Source organism: Pyxicephalus adspersus, chromosome 2 (assembly GCF_032062135.1).
Source record: "Pyxicephalus adspersus chromosome 2, UCB_Pads_2.0, whole genome shotgun sequence".
Taxonomy (NCBI): Eukaryota; Metazoa; Chordata; class Amphibia; order Anura; family Pyxicephalidae; genus Pyxicephalus; species Pyxicephalus adspersus.
Genome location: NC_092859.1, coordinates 32,765,685 through 32,785,237, shown reverse-complemented (window position 1 = coordinate 32,785,237; position 19,553 = coordinate 32,765,685). Strand labels below are relative to the sequence as shown.

Sequence of the window (19,553 nt, the reverse complement as noted above, 5' to 3'; positions counted from 1 at the left end):
GGATATATTGCAGCTTAATGATCCTTCCATGTGGCAGCAATTGCTAATTTTCTAAACTTGTTAAATTAAGTACGGAATGAACTTGTCTCTGCCTGAAACTTAGAATTTGTTGCTTCCTGAGATGAAAAAAAAATATGAACATTATCTTGTGTAAATTTGGTCATTAGGATTAACAAGGCCTATAGGAACTATATCTGTCCCCATCTTCCATCTCTCCGGGATGATCTTAAAGCTACATACACACATCCAACAGTTTTGGCCCTATAATCGGCTCACGGCCAATATGGGGTGAGAATCTGCCGTGTACAGCGCCAGTCGTCCCATCGTCTGAACGACTGTCCTGGCGGATCCGACGAACTATATATGGCAAGGGAAGGGGGAGAGCTCTCAGCCCTCGTTCTCCCCCTCCCCTCTCCATAGAGCAGAATGCTGCTGTATGTACAGCACTTGTTCATGCGTTGTGCAATAATAGTCATTGGAAGAGATCATGAAGGATCCAACGACTATTATTGCGTGTGTGTACGTGGCTTAAGTGTGTCAGGATGATGCATCTCCCACATAGGAGTGTGTTTATTGCATTTATTCTTTAACGCAAGGAGAGCTGGTTTTGCAGGCACTGCTCAGCATTGATTTCAGAAACCTGGGGCAATCAGGCAGGTTGGATGCATTATTGCAATATGGACATCACCTGTTTCTGCACATTCTCCTGCCTGACCATACAAACTGAAAAGTTCATACAATGGTTGGAGTGAGTGTAGTAACCCAGGGGGCAGAAAATGTAAATGGAAGAGTTGTTAGGTAAAAAATGAATGCAGTGACCATACCTGAGAGCTGGTAAGCTGCAATGTATTGTTTTTATCTGTTTAGATGTAATTATCTTGAATGTGCTGAATGTGATATTTGCTTACAAACAAACCGTATGCTTTGATCACCTTCTGGCTAATAGAAATACTCTTTCCAGATTCAGGTTTCCCATGCAGTTTGGCTATGGCATCATTCCTGTGAGGTTTCTGCATGCAGGCTATGTGTGCTGTAGCCCCCTACAGTGTTCCGTGTTGTGGGGACAATTAAAGTGCAACGATCAGTAAAAAAGTTACCTTTACAGGTGAAAAGCCGCAGCGAGATTGGCTCCTTCTTTTTTACTTTCCAAGAAAGCCCCTTCTGCACATGCCTGAAATACAGCATACGCAGAAGGAGCAGCCAGCAGCCTCCTGGGATGTGTGATACTTGTATTCCAGGAGGCTGGGGGTTTCCTATTCAGTTTTTATAGCTTTGGTAGTAAAGATACAAGGAGGAGTCTCCTCCTTGTATCTTTACTATCAAAATAAAATAAATGTAAAAAAAAAACAAAAAACATTTTTGTCTTTTCTCAATTATGGCGAGAGGTCCACTTTAAAAGAGAGTTCTATAGAAGTCAGTGGAATGCTATGATAGTGGTGTAGACAGCATAGAGAACCTTTGCAGGATGGATGGAGAACACTGGAGATATGAGGGAAGTATTCAGCTGGAGAGGGTGAATTATTTTATCTGTAGGAAGTAGAATTGCACTTATCTTTTAAAGCAGAAGTAAACCAGTGAGCAATCTAGTTTAGTTCTAGTTAGGTAGTTTTTATTATTGCTTTTTATTCGGCCCTTTTCCCAAGTAGTGTGGGATGGGCAGGTACATTTGGAAGGGGAATATAGCGGAAGTTTGCATGAGGACTCTCAAGATGGAGCCAGATTCTGGATCTGTGGGGGGGATAGAGCAGCCTATAGGCAACATGGTTCAGGGTAACAGATATTTGGCATTGGATAAAATATGGGGAGTTGCTTTTGGGTAATTATATATCGGTATATATCTGCAAATTATTTTCAGTGTTCACCTATGCACTATTTTGAACTGGATACCATGTTTATGTAGTCTTATGCAAAGATTTGAGCACACATGCACTGCTGGTTTACCCTAACATGATTGGTGCAGTGGAGCCTGAAAGGTGACATGTGCAGCATTTATATTGAACTGCTGGTTCTGAAAAAAAACAAAATAAACTATGGCATGATCAAAAGTTTGGGCACCCTGGCAGAATGTGTATAAACCACTCTTGGGCGCCTTGCACACCCATAAATTTTGTTAGTGTGTGCAGATTGTTTTTGTTTACATTCCTAATGCAATGCAGCTCAGTGTGCACATCTGTGCTGCGGTGGTGCTTTTGGGTGCAATTCAGAATGAATGGCAGCACACCACACTAACACACACGCTTCCTTGGCTATTTCCGTACAGCGGGACAATGCATTTATAAAATTGGAATATGTTGGAAAATATCCTTTGCCTCCGGTAATACTTTTGTCCTTAGAGTGGCTAAAAAAAAACCCTGCTTCCAGGACATTGAACCCTTATGGCTGCTTGCTGTGGCTTTCAAGTCAAGGCTGCGCTGTTGCTGTCTCATGGTAACTGGTAAAAGTTTGTCCAGTTCTCTGACAAACTTTTACATATGTATTCAAAAACACATCATCGACATTAAAGATATACGTTATATTATATGTTGTTAGGATGCCATTTATAGCAAAATGCACCACACATTGAACAAAGGGTTTTTTACATGTTCCCACAACAGCTATAGTTTTGGACGGTCCCAAACAAGCTCCTAAACAGAAATATCACATTTATAGTAGAATTTATTCTAGCATGTGAACTATTATTGAGAGAAACCTAACCTATCCTGTAGTGTTATTATTGGACAGTATTTAATGCAGCGCTGTACAAAGTCCATAGGCATATGTCATTGCCACAGTCTAAGGTCAGTTTTAGGAGGAAGCCAGTTAACCTAAACTGCATGTTTTTAGAATGTGGGTGGAAACCCATGAAAACACAAGGAGTACCTGCTAACCTCTGATCCTATAATAGGCTAATAGTCGCAAAACGCAAGAATTTTCCTGATAATTTATTAGTCATCAGCCAGGCATAAAAATATGAATCTTGTATCTCCCCTCTTCTATCCACGACTAAGGGCAAGAAAGTGTTTGCTTGAGATCAAATTAACCTCCTGGCCAGTTCATTTCTCTCCGGATTTTTATGTATAAAAGCAGTACATTGTTTTGAATGAAAAAATATTTTACAGTGTTTCAACTTTACTGTAAAAAAATTTTCATGAAAGACAATGTACTGCTTTTAGACACACAAATCTAGTGTATTGCACTCAATACAGCCATTTTGTATTGAATGCAATACAAAACAATTTGAAATTCCCCTCGTGCCCCTAGCTGCAGGTGTACGCACTGATATCTTCTGGGATCATCAGATGGGGGACAGATCCAGGAAGAGGACACGGCCAGAGGATGGCAGGAGTGTGACTTGGGGTTACAGCTTTCAGCTTGTTTTTTTTACCCCGAGTCACACTTCTGAGAAGGTTAAAAAGGATTGTTCTATAAGGATACATATCTGAATAAACAGGCATGTTTGTGCTGATGTCAGGAAAATCATAAGATGATGACTAGCACACAAGATTGGTTGTCTGGTTCAATAGGGACATTGGGTTTCCAGATTTCCCTGGAATTGCCAACTTTTATGACGGTCCTCCCTGTCTGAGGTAAAATTTAACCACCCAATCTGCTGAGCTCCACCTCTACAGCTGTTAAATGCATTTATTGAATTCCAATTTTCTTTAAACTGTGTAGTTGGTCATACTTGTCTTCTGAATAAATCGGTTCAGTTCAAATCTTATGTTATGTGGAAAAGTATAGAAAATGTAACTTCTATGTTTGCAATACATATGATTTTCAGCTCCACAGTTTTAAACTATATTTTCCACTTGTTCTGATCAGCTGAATGTGACTTGGAATGGTGTCACTTGAATTATTTATTTGTCCTTTCATTCCACCCTGTAATTATCACTGTTCTATTTAGTGTCCTTCCTTCCTACCTTTCCACAAGCACTCTTTGTGTATTTGTTCAAAAATCTGTCATCCACTTTAAAAATAAAATCAGAACCTCTGTCTCTGTACAAGAAAATTCTTCATTATGTTGTTATAACTGGTGAAAAAAAGTTTGATGGCTGCAGCTTTAGCTTGAAACTCCATATGAAGTGGCTGTAGCTCCTTACCTGTGTATTAAGGTCCCCCTCCCAATATCTTTTATGCCAAGTTCATGCTGTGTAAATTTAAAATGTTGCTTTTGTAAGGATCATTTACCCTATGTGAATATCTTTTATTTGCACTACATTGTAAAAGTAATGTCTATGCATGTGGTGCCGGGTCAACTTGACTTTTGATTGTAAATCCAATTATCCCAATCATAAGGAGTCATTACAGTTCTTGGTCCATCTAGAGTAACCTGCAGAGAAGCACATAATTATAGTTATTCTAATACATAATTGCACTTAAAGCAATGCTACCAATATTTGTATTTTGTAGTGATGTCTCTTCAGAATACACCAGCTAGTAAAGTTTGTCATTGCTGGTTCATACTACATCTGTTCTTAAAATTTAATCCCAATTTTTCCAAAAAACATATGAAGCTGCTGCGTGTCCAATATTGGATTATAATATTTGTTTACATCTGCCCAGTTTTTCTTATTCTCTGGGCTATTCTTGGGCCAAGGCATGGGTTTCTATCTGTGTTTTGGGGCTTTTGCTATCTTGATTTTACTACCTTCAAATCACCTTATTGGTTGGGTGGCACAATGTTCCTAATAAGATACTATATTAAATTTCTATTAACAGGCTAAAATTCCATTCCATGAATACATGAGTGCCCTTGTTAAAGAATAATGAACTTAAAAGTTGTCTTTCCATTTGTACGTTTTCTTCCTCTGAAAGTATCTTCTTGATGTTATATGCAGCTCCCTTTCCCCCCCTGTATCCCATCTTAGGTTTTTTTTTTGTTTTATTTTTTTTGTTTTTTTTTTTTTGCTCTTTTTTAAGATTTTCAAAATTATTTCAAGGAAATGTTTTGCTTGTAACATGCAGATTGTTTTTCTGAGACATATAGTAATAAACATTTGAAATGCACTATACTGATCTCAGATGACAAATTGTTTCATGCCGTAGTAGAGCACTTAAAAGCTTCCTCATATTTCTGTCATTTTCTTCCTCTGAATATCTTCTGGCTAGTGGCATGTCAGTTCTTTCGTGAAATTATTTCTGGAACTGTTTTAAAAATGTTTTCAGATTTTGCCCTAGACATAATGTTGATATTGTAACTAAATGTTTGACTAAAATTGCTTGTTTTATTACAGAGTTGCTTGGCGTCTTCATTCTTAAAGAAGATTCATCCGTGTCCCCAGTTTCCACGTTTTCAAGCGTTTGTATACTATCCAAGGGACTTAATCCTTGTTCTTGCTTGCTTTGCTTTCCTTTTTTCAGTAATCAAACGGTAGTCCCATAATGTCAAAGTTTTCTCATTCATCCCTAAGAGATATGCCTGATCAACACAGACGTGATGCACCCAGAATGGGCTTTCCATCGAGTAATCAGCCCTTATCCAGCTTTGGTCGATTAGGCCAAGGCTCTGGTCGTCTTACCAGTTTAATGGACTTGGGTTCGACCTCTAAAATGGGCCCCCAAGGATCCCGTGGCATGCATCCCTCCGGTTCCTCTTCTCAAAACTTGCCATCTATTTTTAGCCTTGGTAGTAGAGGTCCACCACCTTTATCTTCTCGGCCATCCAGAGATCCTGATCAGGCCAGTAAAATATTGGCCAGCTTTGGTCTTTCCTCTAGTGACTTGGATGAGTTGAGTCGCTACCCTGAGGAGAAAATCACAGCTGATAACTTGCCCCAGATTATTGAGCATCTTAAGAGGAGGAGGGTAGAAGATATAGCCCTGCTAAGCTACAGAGAGAAACTTTCTCGCGATTCACTGAGATCTTCGCGCGATGACTGGGATGACCTCAGGCCCTTCAGAAGAGAGAGTTTTGACGAGCGCCCTTCTAATCTCAATCCTGTGGTTGACTATGATCATAGGAGCAGCTCTCGAAAACTTGCTTATCAAGATAGACTGGATATGGATGAACGGTTAAGAGATCGAGAAAGGCTTAGAGATGACAGCTTCCTGTCTGAATCCCCTTTTGAGGGCGATTATGATCGTTTGAGTTACATTCAGTCACAAGAAAGATCTATGTTTGAAAAGTCAAGAGGAATGCCATCCGGTAGATGTATTGATGATTTCCATGGACTTTCACCTAAAGAGTACCCTCATCTCTGTACTCTGTGTGATATACCAAGTAATTCTCCCAAGGTGAGTTATTCCCATCTTATCCCTTTTTAGATTTGGTGTCATGCAACAAGTATGACTTTCTCAAAGTAGTTTGCTTTGCTCTACAAAAAATAAAACTTCAATTTGCCACATCTACTCTGCAACAAAACTTTATTTCCAAACAGTTGAGTTTTCTTCTGAACCATGGTCATAGTGCTTCATCATATACAGTTCAGAGCTACTTTATAGCCAAAAGGTAAAAGCAAAATGTGGCCTGCACAGTATTCTAAAATATGTGATGCCATGTTATGCCTAGTAATCTGCTAGTCCTCCAGGCATGACTAATAGATTAAATGTAAACTGTCTTGAGCCACATACTGAAAAAGCTTTCACAGTATGCCATGTATGCACCTGTGCTGATATTTTAAGAGGCTGCAGATTCCATAATCTCCTTGGGCACTACATTTGGTTAAGCTAATCTCGTTGTCCTTAAACTGTTACAGCTTACTTGCAGTTAAACTTTTCAGCCAGTTCTTGCTCCTTTCTGTCAGACTGGATAGATGACGGTGCAACTGTGTTCCTGTTTCGTTGCGTCCTTTGGTGCTCTCACTGATGGGATCAGCTTATCCAACCTACAAGCCTTTCAATTTTTGCCTGTCATGGCAAGCTGTCTTCACCCCTGCATTTTGAGTCCAGTTGTCAAATAAAATAGTATTCTCCTTTTAATTGTGTTCAAACCATCTAAAACAAAAGCCGATCATTCTGGTTCAGCTTTGTTTCTCTATTCTACTAAATTAGTTAAGTTTTCAAAGTAGTTAGATATAAAAATAATATTACAAGTGAGAACAAAAACTTCTAGAAGCTAAAAAGCTACAGAAGAAATTTTACTGTTTCTTCTATGGCTCCTAGATTTATCTACTTCATTTGCTTTTATTGAGAGCGATAATTATGCCCAAACTGTCCTTTTATTGGGCATGGTATATCTCCCCCTCTATACTTGACATACATTACTTTATCAATTTTCTATGTATCTATTGTACTTGGCATTTATCTGCCTGTTTTAGTAGGAGCCTGTGTTCATTTGAACACCACATAATTCTGGTTTATTTAGATATTTTGTTTTGATTCAAACCTGGTACAAATTATACAACTTCATTATCCAATGGTTCTTGTTTTATGCAAACTAAGTTTAGGTAATTGGATCAGGTTTGACTTGGTAAGATGCTTTACTTGCATTAAGAATTCACTTTCTTGGAAAATGCCTTCAGTCTTCTGTAACTTGGTTTATGGGAAGACTAGTTTATCATAATTCATTGATCTTCTGCTTAGGTATTCCTGTATAAAACGCAAAGAATACTTGCTTCAAATTGCTGCTTATAACAAGCGCTTCCCAAAGGCAGCATTTTAAAATAAAAGGTGTCCTCAGGGCAGAAGGAATGTTATGTTATTTTAAATCTTGTGTTGGTGTTATACACTTTTCTGGGTCTACAAGGACAGCACAAATCGTCTGTGCTTCTGGTACATATTATATACATGTATGTAATCTGTTTCTTTGAACTAAAGATGGGCTCCAGATTACAATTTGCCTGGAATAAGGCTTCTTAGTTTGTAAAAATAAAAAAACAAAAACAACAAAAAAGTTGTTCTAAAATGTGTGCTTTTTTTTTCGTGTGTAGAACTGGAATGAACACATCAATGGAAGATACCATAAGAAGCAACGTATGCTGCTGCTTGAACTGTACGTAACGTATCTCTTTTCCAAAGTGGCAATCCATGATATAAGCTTCCTGGCCTTTCAGTTATCAAAGATTTAGTAATTGTAGAAGCTGTCAAGATGGTTTGTGTGGACGTGTACACTTTGGCCACTGTAAACTTGTTGTAAATGTTTGAATCTGTGGATTCTGTAGTGCTCTTAACAAAGAAGCAAAATATAGCACCTGTATGTAAAAGTAATATTCCAGTCTTTTTTTTTTTTTTAGATTTGTTTTATATTTCTATTACAGATTATCTTGCAATAATTTTAATGTATTGCTTGTTTTCTTTCCTATGCAGATTTCCAGAATGGAGTGGTCATGGAATGTAAGTATTACAGATAAGGTGCACTATATTCCAATATTCCGATATTTTTACCCTAAGCCCAAGTTGTCCGTCTTACTGCTTGGAATTGGGTACCGGTGGCTTCACAAGTACGTTAGTGGTGTTAGCTTAGTCAGTTCATTTTTAAATCGTCAAGTAATATAAAGCTATATTAACATGCAACCACCCCACCAGATCTCCAAAGAGAAGGTAACCCTACCACCCTCTAGGCTAATCGGTTTTACCAAAAGTTTATATGTGTAATAAAATATTGCACACCATCTCCTAAATTCTTAGCTGAAATTTGCTTCATAGCAGTACTTATGCATTAACATTCTATTTACACCCCTTACTGAGCGCACTAATAAAAATCAGTTGAATAATTTAGTACTCTAAAAAGGGAGAAATTGCACTCTTGATGCTTTAGGCAGGAGCTACACTGGTGACTATATCTTTTGACATTTCGCCGTTTGCTGGCCATGACCTTATATTTAAACTTTTAGTGTGCTGCTGTTGGCGGTTAAGTGACTCTGTCAAGTCTTTTGTCCATATCATGTATTTTTTTTTTATAATTTGTGGGCCAGCTTTGGACAAAATATCCGCCAGTGTGCTCTTTAGAATGTAGGAGGATTTACATACCTTGAAATGTTGACATATGTAACTTTTAGGGGCAATTTTAACAATTTTAGGGGCAAAGCTGTGACATTTGGTTACTGTGGTCGGACTTGTTTGTGGAGAGCAGAACTTTCCCCAGTACAAAGTAGTGTGTGTGTGTGTAGGCAACCTAGCCTCCTTTCTTAAGTCTTTCCTGTAATTTGGGTACTTTTTTATCAAGGTAATAAAGGTCCCCACTTTTGTACAATTTCTGTCTATGTAACACAAGTGATTTCATTGTGGTGACATTCCATTGTGCACATTTACCTGAAATACTCATGTGAGAAATAACATAAAATATTTACAGGGCCACCGATCCTTACATGCTGCAGCAGTCAACCAATCCAGCTCCTGGAATCCTGGGACCCCCTCCACCAGCGATGGGCATGGGAGGTGGTCCTGATGATAGACATTATAGGGGTCACCTAGGTGAGTGAAATCTGTCTGAAGGATCATTCTTCATTTAGGAAGTGAGATCCTGTTTTCTCACCCACTGCATTCAGTTGTTTGAAGTGGTTTAGAGCTTCTACAGTAAAAAGAATGCATCATTTTACTGTGTATATGTTTGATAGAGCATACAAAGCATGAATGTAAAAATATTGCAGTTTTTGTTTTTTCCTCAAACCTTTGACAACTTAATAAACAAGTGATAAGAATGTGATGTACATTTTTGTGTGTTTGATGTACATTGTGTGCCAAGTGCAGATGTTATTTTATAGGCAGGCTAAAAAAAAAAAAAAAACTTCTAATATTACTGTTTGTTCTTAAATTGTACAGGACATGATGATATGCCAGGACCAAGACAAATGCCAAGGAAAATGGTTAGTATATCTGAGGACCCCTCTAAAATATTTGCTTAATCTGTTCAGACTTTTACTGTCCTGTGGAGTTTTAGATTGAGGATTATGGTATGTATTCTTGGCTGCTGTAGATCAATCGGTGCCTATCATGTACAACACAGTTTACATCATCCTGATATAACCAATACATGTAGATAAACTTGCACTGTGTATTTTTCCACACACACACAAGCCCTAAAATAAACAAGTATCCCAAAAAGTATGACCATAGACACCACATATTTTTAAAATATACTATATTGAGATGGAAAAACTATGTACAGAGGCGTGTTCCTAGGCCTGACAGTTGGCTCCTTTGTACTTGAGGGTGGTTTGATCTCAACATATTCATACAGGAAAGTAGGCCTGCTCATTGCATTACTGTAGGTGTTTGTGATGAATTTGGAAATATGGGGGGGTGGGGATTTTAGATATTGGAGTGCCTTAGGGTGCAGTTTGCTAGAGCAAGTATGAGGATGCAGCTGCCAAGATATGCTTACTATTACATGCTATTGACAAAGTACATATTTGAAAGTAGTTGCTTTTTTTTTTTTTCTTAGGGGAACGGCAGGGTTGTTCATATCATGGAGTTTGAACGAGGAAAGAACTTGAAGTCCCAGCTTCTGAAACTGGCTGAGCCCTTTGGGATGGTTACCAACTGTCTCATTCTGAACAAAATGAACGAGGTATGGATAACTTCCAAGATATTTTAGCTTTAAGTTGGTACATAATGATTGTATGGCATTTTTCTTACTCCGCTAGTTGACCTATCCTGTTTTGATTTCTTAAATCTTTCTAGTGAAGGTGTATTACAGCTAGAATTTGTTTAATGTCTAGTATTTTTCATGTAGGATCAATAGGTGAAATTTTAATATAAATTTAGCTTTGTATTGCTTGTGGCCCTCACCTGGGGGTTTTTATGGTAATATCTGCAATGGAGCACCCATGAAAATTCTGGAATGATTTACCTTGCAAGATTCTGCACAAAATGTTTAAAAATATCACCTAAAACTAGCTATAAAGAGTCTGAGCAAAGTGGTAAATCTACTGTACAATAACTGAGCAATAACTAGTATATTCTTTCAATGTTCTAATGTATTTCCACCCCCCACAGGCTTTTATTGAAATGGCCACACCAGCAGATGCTTTTGCCGTTGTTGAGTACTACAGTAATAATCCAGCTCTTGTGTATGGGAATCCAGTTCGAGTACACATGTCACAAAAATATAAGAGAATTAAGGTGAGTGTCTGCTATTTAAACCTATTGTTGTGGTTAGATTGGTATTTGTGAATACAGTTAACCAACCAAGTAAATCTTGGATGAAATATTGATACATCCATGTGCCATTGATTTACTGGGTCGTTAACTGGTGTTTCAGGTTTGCAATGCTGTTATCTGCATTTTGGAGAATTCCTGTTCTCTATATCTTAGAGAAATAGAAGACACCTATAGGTTAAACCTATAGAACAGTTTTAGTGAGCGTATAAAATGTGGGGAATGCAGTATTTGTGTGTGTGTGTAAAATTTATCAATTTTTTGCTAAATTTAATTTTCGTTTTTGTTCTTGTAACGCTTATAAAAACAATAGAAACCTGAAGGAAAGACTGAACAAAAACCAGAAACAAGGACAGATGGGAAACCAGAAGTTGGCCGTGTTGTACACCTTTCTAACCTTCCACATACTGGCTACACTGACAGTGAAGTTATAAAGCTGGCAGAGATCTATGGAAAAGTAAAGACCTATATTCTGATGAGAATGAGAAATCAGGTGAGTACACAATGATATCTATGGTGTAATGAAACTTTAAAGAAATGGAGCTTAACTTCTCAAATCATTTAATGCTTTCCGTGGTGGGAAGCATCTTTCATGTTCGGTTTTAAAGAATAACTTTCAATTTTTTTTTCCTGGTCTGCTGCTTGCCTTAAATAGCCCATAATCCATATCCATGAACTGCAGGACAAAATTAAGATTCTCTTCCCTGATTTGTAGTAAAAGCTTTGATCAGCTTTTTTGTTTGTAATGTCCAGATTTAGTGGGTTTTAAGAAACTGGTATTAATAATGATCACTCTTTTCTACCCCTACTGTCAGTTTCAGCCAGTTTGATAACTGTTTTTTGGTTGCAGGCTTTTATTGAAATGGAGAGGCCAGAAGATGCACAAACTATGATAGATCAGTGTGCCAGGACCCCTCTCTTCTTCCAAGGAAAAAGTGTAAAAGTAGGCCTCTCTCAGCGGTACAAGAAACTTGTATTAAGAGTAAGTACCCTTCTACTTTCAAACATTTACACTGCTTTTGGGCACATCAACAATCTCTAGTTAAATTCCCTGCCTGAAGAAGGCTGAAAACTATGGCTCCTCTATAGAGATTAATTTAATTTAAGTGTTCTCAATAAACTCTAGAATATTATGTAGAATGTAATAGTTTTTCTGTTTCAAAGCACTTTCTCGCTATCCTACAGTATACTCAGTTACTAGATAGGTACATTTCTGGTAACCTCGTGCATCCATACTTGAAATAAGCTGGTTTTATTTTAGCAGCTTCAGTCCTACTTGTTTAAAGGAGAACTAGATTGAAAGTTGATAACTGACACTGGCATTACTTTTTTATTTGCACTGAATGGAATAGAAATAATCTGTGTTGTCCTTGCTGGTTAATAAGACCCTGTTAGATTTGGGTTTTACCCTAAAATAAAACCTGAATGGCTTAAACTCTAGATGATGTGTTTCTATTTGCTTATAACCGGCTACCTGTTATTTTTTTTTCTTTTCTAGATTCCAAATGCATCTATTGAAAAACAAAAAGAAAAGGGCAGGTAACTATTACATAAATGTGTATTGTCTGTCCTGTGGAAGTCTTCTTTGTCTCTTGGTGCAGGCTTTGGGATTCTAATCTCCATTCCTTGGTTTTCTACAGGACATTAGTGAACAGCAAGGTGTGGTTTTAGGGAAAAGTTTGTTTGGGGGGGGTGTGGGGTGTTTAAAATCCTAGGAGGTTCTACACAAGTCACCTTACGTAAGAATTAAACATACGGTACTTTGATAGCCGGCGAAGAAGGGTTGTAATATACTTGTGGTCAGTGTGAAGAATGTCCCCATTACTGCTGAAAAGGTTTAGTGTCAGTAGTATAGAGACATGGTTGCTAGGGGTTCCTTAGGTAATAGGCAAATTTCTAATTGAGAAAAGCTGGCCTGGGGTGGTAAATACATGGGGGAATTGCCTTTAACCTTTTACAGTTTGCTATTTTTCACCTTTATAAGTTGTATAGGGTAAATAACATAGCTTAAACTGTTTTTCCATTTCCACAGAAAGAGGACTCATTCACCAGATCGAAAGAATGGTGGCAAAGCGAAACAGCCTAAAAATGACAAATCTGAATCCAGTGATGCAGACAAATCCTCCCAAGTGGTCACCATGGAAGATAATGACACAACCACTGAAGAGACTGATCTGAAGGACCTTGTGTCTGGCTCATGTGAGCCTGAGCTTGTAGAGGAGACGGGGGATGAAGAAGCAACTGCCCTCTTGGAAACAAGCAGCTCAGTAGGTGATGAGGCAGAAGTACCTAATATTAGTGACCTGGATAACACAGAGATCGGTGAAAACCAAGGAGATGCCCAAGAACCCCTTTCTTCCACTCCTGCTATTGGAGAAAAAAAGGTATGCACGCATCTTTGTTATTCTTTTTAAATTTTTTTCCAAGGTGAGTGTGTTTGTTTTTGTAACTTCTTTTTCCATAGTTGGTGGCATATTATGTGTTGCCATATCACGGGATGTTTTTTTTACAAACACTTATAGTTTAACTTTCTTTAATTTAAATTAAAAGCAGCCCTGGGTGTAATGCAAATTAAAAGCAACCCTGGATGTAATGCAAATTAAAAGCAACCCTGGGTGTAATGCAATGTGCTACTAGTTATACCAAGTCCTCTGGGTGAGTGTGACTGACAACGCATTGGGCGTCTGAGATGTTGTTTTGCTAATTATTGCCAATCTCTTAATAGAGTTCGCAGAGCTTCCAAGGAAATATGGAAGAATTTGTTACTCTGGATGAAGTTGGGGATGAGGAGGATGGTGAAGGTCACAAGATAAAATTGGAAGTTTCTGAGATTGCTGAAAATGAGTCGGCTAAAGCGGAGATGAGCTCCCTGATGGCTAGCACCAGTACAGAGGAGACAGATGAACAGGAGGCAGAAGGGAAGAAAGAGAGCAAAAATGCTCCTGAGGGGGAAAGTGCTGCTGAAACCAGTAATGTAACCGAAACGACTCCAGAATTTGAGCTTGGGCCCTACCAGCCTAACAACCCTATTGGTAAGTCCCCCTCTATAGGAACATCCTGTCTAAATTCAGCAGGCACATATGTTGACTGTTTATTGGATCTGTGTGTTAATCCAGTATAACTGGATTAGTGCATCAAACTAATTAAGACCATTCACTGCTGCTCCCTCTCTTTATGCACTTTACGCTGTATATTTTCCACCCCCAAAGTTTTCAGCAGATGGCCTATTTTACGTGGTCCTGCTTTGGCTCCTATTCCTTCACATGCTATGTACCGCCCAGTGGTTTCGTTGCTATTTTATATATAGTAATAATGGGTTTTGCATGAATCTGTGCACACAATTAGTTTATTTTCTTTGTAGCTAATGAGAAATTGAACTTTTTGGTGTCTGTAGGAGAATTTTCCTTTTCCATAAGGAGAACTCCAGCTTTGGGGCACAGGCTAAGACCGACACAAACATCTACACTTTGAACAATAATGGATTTCTTCTATGCAAATCGGTTCTGTATTACAATATGAGCTCACACATATTTTCTTAATTTTCAAGGTGTGGACTATGTGATTCCAAAGACAGGCTTCTACTGCAAACTGTGCTCGCTGTTCTACACAAATGAGGAGGTGGCAAAAGTTACACATTGCAGCAGTTTGGCTCACTATCAGAAGCTTAAGGTAAGTTTGATAAACAGTCTTTCCGACACCCTTGTCAGTTAGGCTGGCAATAGGTTTAGGGTCGTGCACAAGAAATATTTTTATTGGGGTCAATGGTGTGCTGTAACTTCAAAGCTAAATTCTTAAGCTCTATGATATGCATGCTGTGCAAATGTGCTGGGTGTAAGGAGAGATTGTGGTCAACTGACCTGTACGTTGTTGCCGACCTCTCAATGTCCCTTAATCTCTGTGATGTAATAAGCAGAGAAAACTAATGTGCTGCAGATCCCATACTAAGGGCTATATATTAAAAACTGGCTATAAAATGCAGGACACAGAGTGAAGTAGTGCTATGGCAGTGAAAAACTCGTACTTGGACAGCAGGAAAGGTGGCTGTCAAAACCAAGGTATAGGAGAAGTCTTTCTGCTTATAAGTTTCCCTTGTTCTGCCAAACAGGAGCTCCTACAATGCTTTGAGTGGGGAAGCCTAATGCATGGGTATAATGAGAAAGCCTTGAGTCTCTCACCTAAAGATAGGGGTTACTTTTTCGTCCTACATATGGTCACTCATGCACAGTGTAGTCTTTACACCATATCATCTGTGCCAGCCTGTTTTTTTACTCTACTGCCTTGTCCTTAATGAAAAATGCTTGTGTCCTGACAAAATTTATGTAACCAGAATGCATCTCTTACCATTGGTAACGGGTTATTGATTGATTTAGGATTTTGTTTTTCTCTCCAGAAACTTCTGAACAAGACAGCCAAAACTCCAGAGAAGAACTAAGCCCTTCAAAGGAAAACCTTTGTGCTTTTTGTTCCCCCCCTCCCCTTTTTATTTGCAAGTTCATTTCAAAATGTCCATATTTTCCCCAATGTTTTTATGTTTTAACACCATTAAACAGTATGTTAGGTTTGTTTCAGGATAAATTGTAGTTTTTATTTGAAGCAGTTTTTAAGATTAAGCATGTAAGCAAAGCATTCCAATAAAGTAAGATGCAGGCCATTTTGAGTTGAGTTCTACCTTCATGCCATCATCATAAATAAAACTGCACTTTTGGTTCAGGTTCATAAAACGTGTGTCATTGTGAGTGTCATTTTGAATAAGTCCCCAAACACACCAGTGCATTGTTTTAAACTGTACTATAGGTCATGTCTGATTTTTGAATTACTATACTGTCCAGTGGTCTGTATACGTGAAAAGGCTCTTTTAATGCATTGCATAGTTCCAGTACCAGGGAAGGATAGATGAATGGGTAATCATACTGAATGTCTTAAACAAAACTGAACTTTCAGTTATTATCTATATAATTATAGCTGCATCAGGAAATAAAAGGTAAAGAAAATATTTGGCAAAATTCATGCTGCTTGTTAATTAGAAAGTTTTTTAGTTCTGACTAGCAGTAAACATTTCAAAAATTGGTGCTTCTGCAGTGTCTTTTCTGTATGCGCACAGGGTATACTCTGTGGTTGCTTTAAAACAGAACAAAAGGACTCGTTACACCTGTCTTGCATTACCACATTACTGCAGAACACCTGGTATGTGTTTGTGGAGCTGTTCTTTTATCATTGGCATCCCAACATTTTACCCAGTGCTCATGTATTGCAGTGCACAGGTCACACTGTCTTGCATTTGAATGGACTGATTTAGAGCAACACAAAGCATAAAAAGTATTGTTTGTGTTTGAAGTGATCTACCGTAGTTAAATTTTAGAACTAAAAACGAATCTGGTAAAAAGTATAACACTGCTTGTTGCTGTTCTTGGCTCATGAGCAGTTGCTGTTAAGTGGTAGTGGTATTAGTTAGCAGCAATTTAGGATTCTCTAAGACCGTTGAATTGGGATTAGGGGAACCTGAAGTATAGTTGCAGTCGCAAAGCATAATGCATTTGTGCTTCTCACTGTACTTGGGGACAAAAAGCAGATGATGTAGTAGACAATCTAGAAAAGATCTAGATAATTAAAGAGTAATCCAGTTTTCAGCACTATGGCCTAGTTCTTTATTGCATCCATTTTTTTTTTTTTTTTTTTTTTTTTTTTTTTTTTTTTGCAGTAGTGGTTACTGGCTACCACTAGAGGCTGCTACTATTTAAAGGTAGATCTGCTTTGCTTTAAATGGAGTTGGCATTCAGTCTCCCTGAAGTAGGATATTTTATAACCAGAATGCTGCAAGCAGAAGGGATTCTCTTCAGGAAATTTTTTTCTTTTTGTACTAAATTGTGGAGCGGTTGCACTTCTACCCAGAATTTGGTCTCAAAACCTATAATTGAATGCTGATTCAATTTGCTCATCTTTGATTTGAAAATTTAGTATTCCCGGACCACTGCATTAACCTCCCTGGCGGTATTCCCAATTGTGGTTGAGGGTTCATTTTAAGTACCAAAAGCGGTAACCCCGAACCACACTCGCGGTGGCATACAAAAGACTTACCTGATCCCCACGAGCCTGTGGCTTCCTCCTGTGATGCCCGCCTGGCATCCATGTCCCCTGGCTTCGCATCCCCAGCGTGATCAATGGCATGTGTGGGGGTTGTGTGCGGGGGGGCGGTGTGACCTGGTGGGAAATTTAAATGGAATGTACCACTTTGACTTGAAAGTGCTGTGGAAACCATTAATGTAACAGAAACAACTCCAGAACCTGGGCTTTGGGCCCTACTGGCGGGGGGGTAATGGCCATTAGCTTCAGTTAAATAGATGTGCTACAGATACAAGAGCTTGGAGTTTCTTATAGTGAAAAGGTATTTTTTGCACAGCACCAAAGTTCTTCTGGTTTATGTTTGTGTTTTTTTTTTTTTTTCTGGATTCACAAACAATGTCTTTCCACAATGACATCACACTGATAAGCAAAGATGTCTTTGTGCTGATCAGGCTGACTGGACTGCCTTCTGAAGGAAATCCAAATTCACACCTACAAAGCTGGCAATCTCTTCTTGTGTAGATGGCTTATGTTTAAGACTCAAAATGGCCTGCATAGGTATTTTTAAAGTGTTTTTAAATTTGCACCTTTGTATTGGCCAATCCCTATTTATATGCAGTCTACCCTTGGTGTTACGGAGTGTGAGTATATTATTAAGAGGTAGAAGTAGAAAAATAACTAAGTGGGTAAATCCAGAGGTGTATGGTGATGAATTTTTGTGTGTGTGAAGCTTTGTTTTACGGAGGCCAAATTCATTCTGTGAGTTATCAGATATGTTTTCCTTTTAGAGTATTTTCCTGAAACATTGAATCAGTATTACATTATGAGATCATTAGTAGAATGGCTGCACAGATCTTTAATGCATACTCCTTAGTTTAGGTCATACAGTGATAGTTTGTGGCGTTTATTTGCAACATTTTTCCTTCCATTTTCCTCCTTCCTTTTTTGTGTAAAGCAGAATTCCCCCGTCCCTGTGGGGCAAAAAAGGATCTTACCGAAGTCAGGTTTTGACTTGACAAACTTGTGCAGTGATAATACAAAACTAACCTGGCAGCTGCCCTTCCCTAAACAAACAACTTCAAATTGGCACTAAAGTGAAGTTCATTGTAAAGTGAGGCAAAAACAGTAGTTTAAAAACTTTTAAACTTATTCTTAAAACGTAATCTCTGTTGCTTTTACCTGATGTATATTCTGGTTGTTGGGGAAGTAGTGTTGTGTAAAACACGCAGCTCAAGACCAGCTGCTTGTAGAAGAAAAATTGTGAAGCTCCCCTTACTCTTGATGCGAATTACATTTTTTAACAAAACAAAAGTATAATGGAAGTTTTTTTTTTTCTGTGTGCAGGGCTGTGGCATTAAACCTTTAAACTCCTTTGCTTTTTTATAAAGCAATTATGTATTTTTCTGCATTGACAAAAAGCATCATTCAAGACTTTATCTTGCCCAATGCAAGTGACGGGTTTTTACTGTCTTTTCAACAATTTTACATCTACACGAGGATGGGATCATCGGGCTGACCAGTCCCCCCGTATGCTGCGCCCCAAACAAGGCTTAACTAATAAGTCTTTGGTTTGACCCAACCTGGGAACAAACCAAAGGTCTTTAGTAACTCGGTTACTGTTGGTTACAATTTCTTAAAATTCAAACAGTCAAACAATTGAAAAGGTACAGCTTACAGATGTAAAAATACTTTGATTTATTCTTGGCAGAGGAGTTCATTATTGTGACAGTCTGGGAAATTATACATTATTGTATTTCATTAGAATTTTCATTCACTTGGTGTTAGTACAGTTGCCAACTGCAGGTACCTAAAGAATGGAGTCGAGCTCCATAGCCCTGCCAATATCGGACATCCTTGATTCATACAATGACCCTCACATATGGAAGATACCCAGCATTCACACTTGTGCTTATGATATTTCATCAGGTTATTGCAAAAAAACAAATAAATAAACTTCCTACTGCATGTGGCAGTCACTTGTCTCTGGGTTATCCTGTAAGCATGCATTTATTAAATAGTTTTTTTAAATTTATTTAACCTTGATGAAAAAGTCCTTCAAAGTGCTATAAGCAGGTCTGAATTGCAAAATTAATTTTTCTGTAGTCCACTTACCTAAGATTGTTTGTTTGTTTTGACGTCTTTAAATGGTTTCTTGGCATATTGCTCTTAGGAAAAATACACAATGTTGGGAACACCTCTAGAAATGCCAAATTGTCTCCTTATTGACCATAAGCGTTCTTGGATGATGAAAATGTCTCTTCAGAGCTTCATCAATAGCCAGGTGCACATAGCATCACTGAATAAGCCTAAAGGCTGGCTCTGATGCAGCTGCTTTGTGGTAACACTGCTCAGTGTGTCAAGTTGAAACCTTTGTAATGTAACATAATTACACTGTGTTCCCTGTTTGTAAATAAATATATCTGCATATTGCCACTGTGTTTTGTTCTTTACTAAATAAAATATGAACACTTTTTACA

The 19,553-nt window shown here is 38.2% G+C and overlaps 1 protein-coding gene across 2 annotated transcripts in view; it reads left to right on the top strand.

The window, feature by feature from the left end:
- Positions 1-19,553, top strand: part of MATR3 (matrin 3) — a 20,632-nt gene extending 1,079 nt beyond the window's left edge. The window contains exons 2-15 of one of the 2 annotated variants that reach the window (XM_072400324.1): positions 5,214-6,213; positions 7,848-7,909; positions 8,224-8,250; positions 9,209-9,330; positions 9,679-9,722; positions 10,301-10,426; positions 10,855-10,980; positions 11,330-11,509; positions 11,867-11,998; positions 12,515-12,555; positions 13,049-13,400; positions 13,742-14,048; positions 14,564-14,685; positions 15,407-19,553. In XM_072400324.1, coding sequence (XP_072256425.1) covers positions 5,362-6,213; positions 7,848-7,909; positions 8,224-8,250; positions 9,209-9,330; positions 9,679-9,722; positions 10,301-10,426; positions 10,855-10,980; positions 11,330-11,509; positions 11,867-11,998; positions 12,515-12,555; positions 13,049-13,400; positions 13,742-14,048; positions 14,564-14,685; positions 15,407-15,448 — 2,535 coding nt within the window. In that variant the 5' untranslated portion in view covers positions 5,214-5,361 and the 3' untranslated portion in view covers positions 15,449-19,553. The remainder of the gene's footprint in view (positions 1-5,213; positions 6,214-7,847; positions 7,910-8,223; positions 8,251-9,208; positions 9,331-9,678; positions 9,723-10,300; positions 10,427-10,854; positions 10,981-11,329; positions 11,510-11,866; positions 11,999-12,514; positions 12,556-13,048; positions 13,401-13,741; positions 14,049-14,563; positions 14,686-15,406) is intronic. The other variant, XM_072400325.1, reaches the window with a different exon arrangement.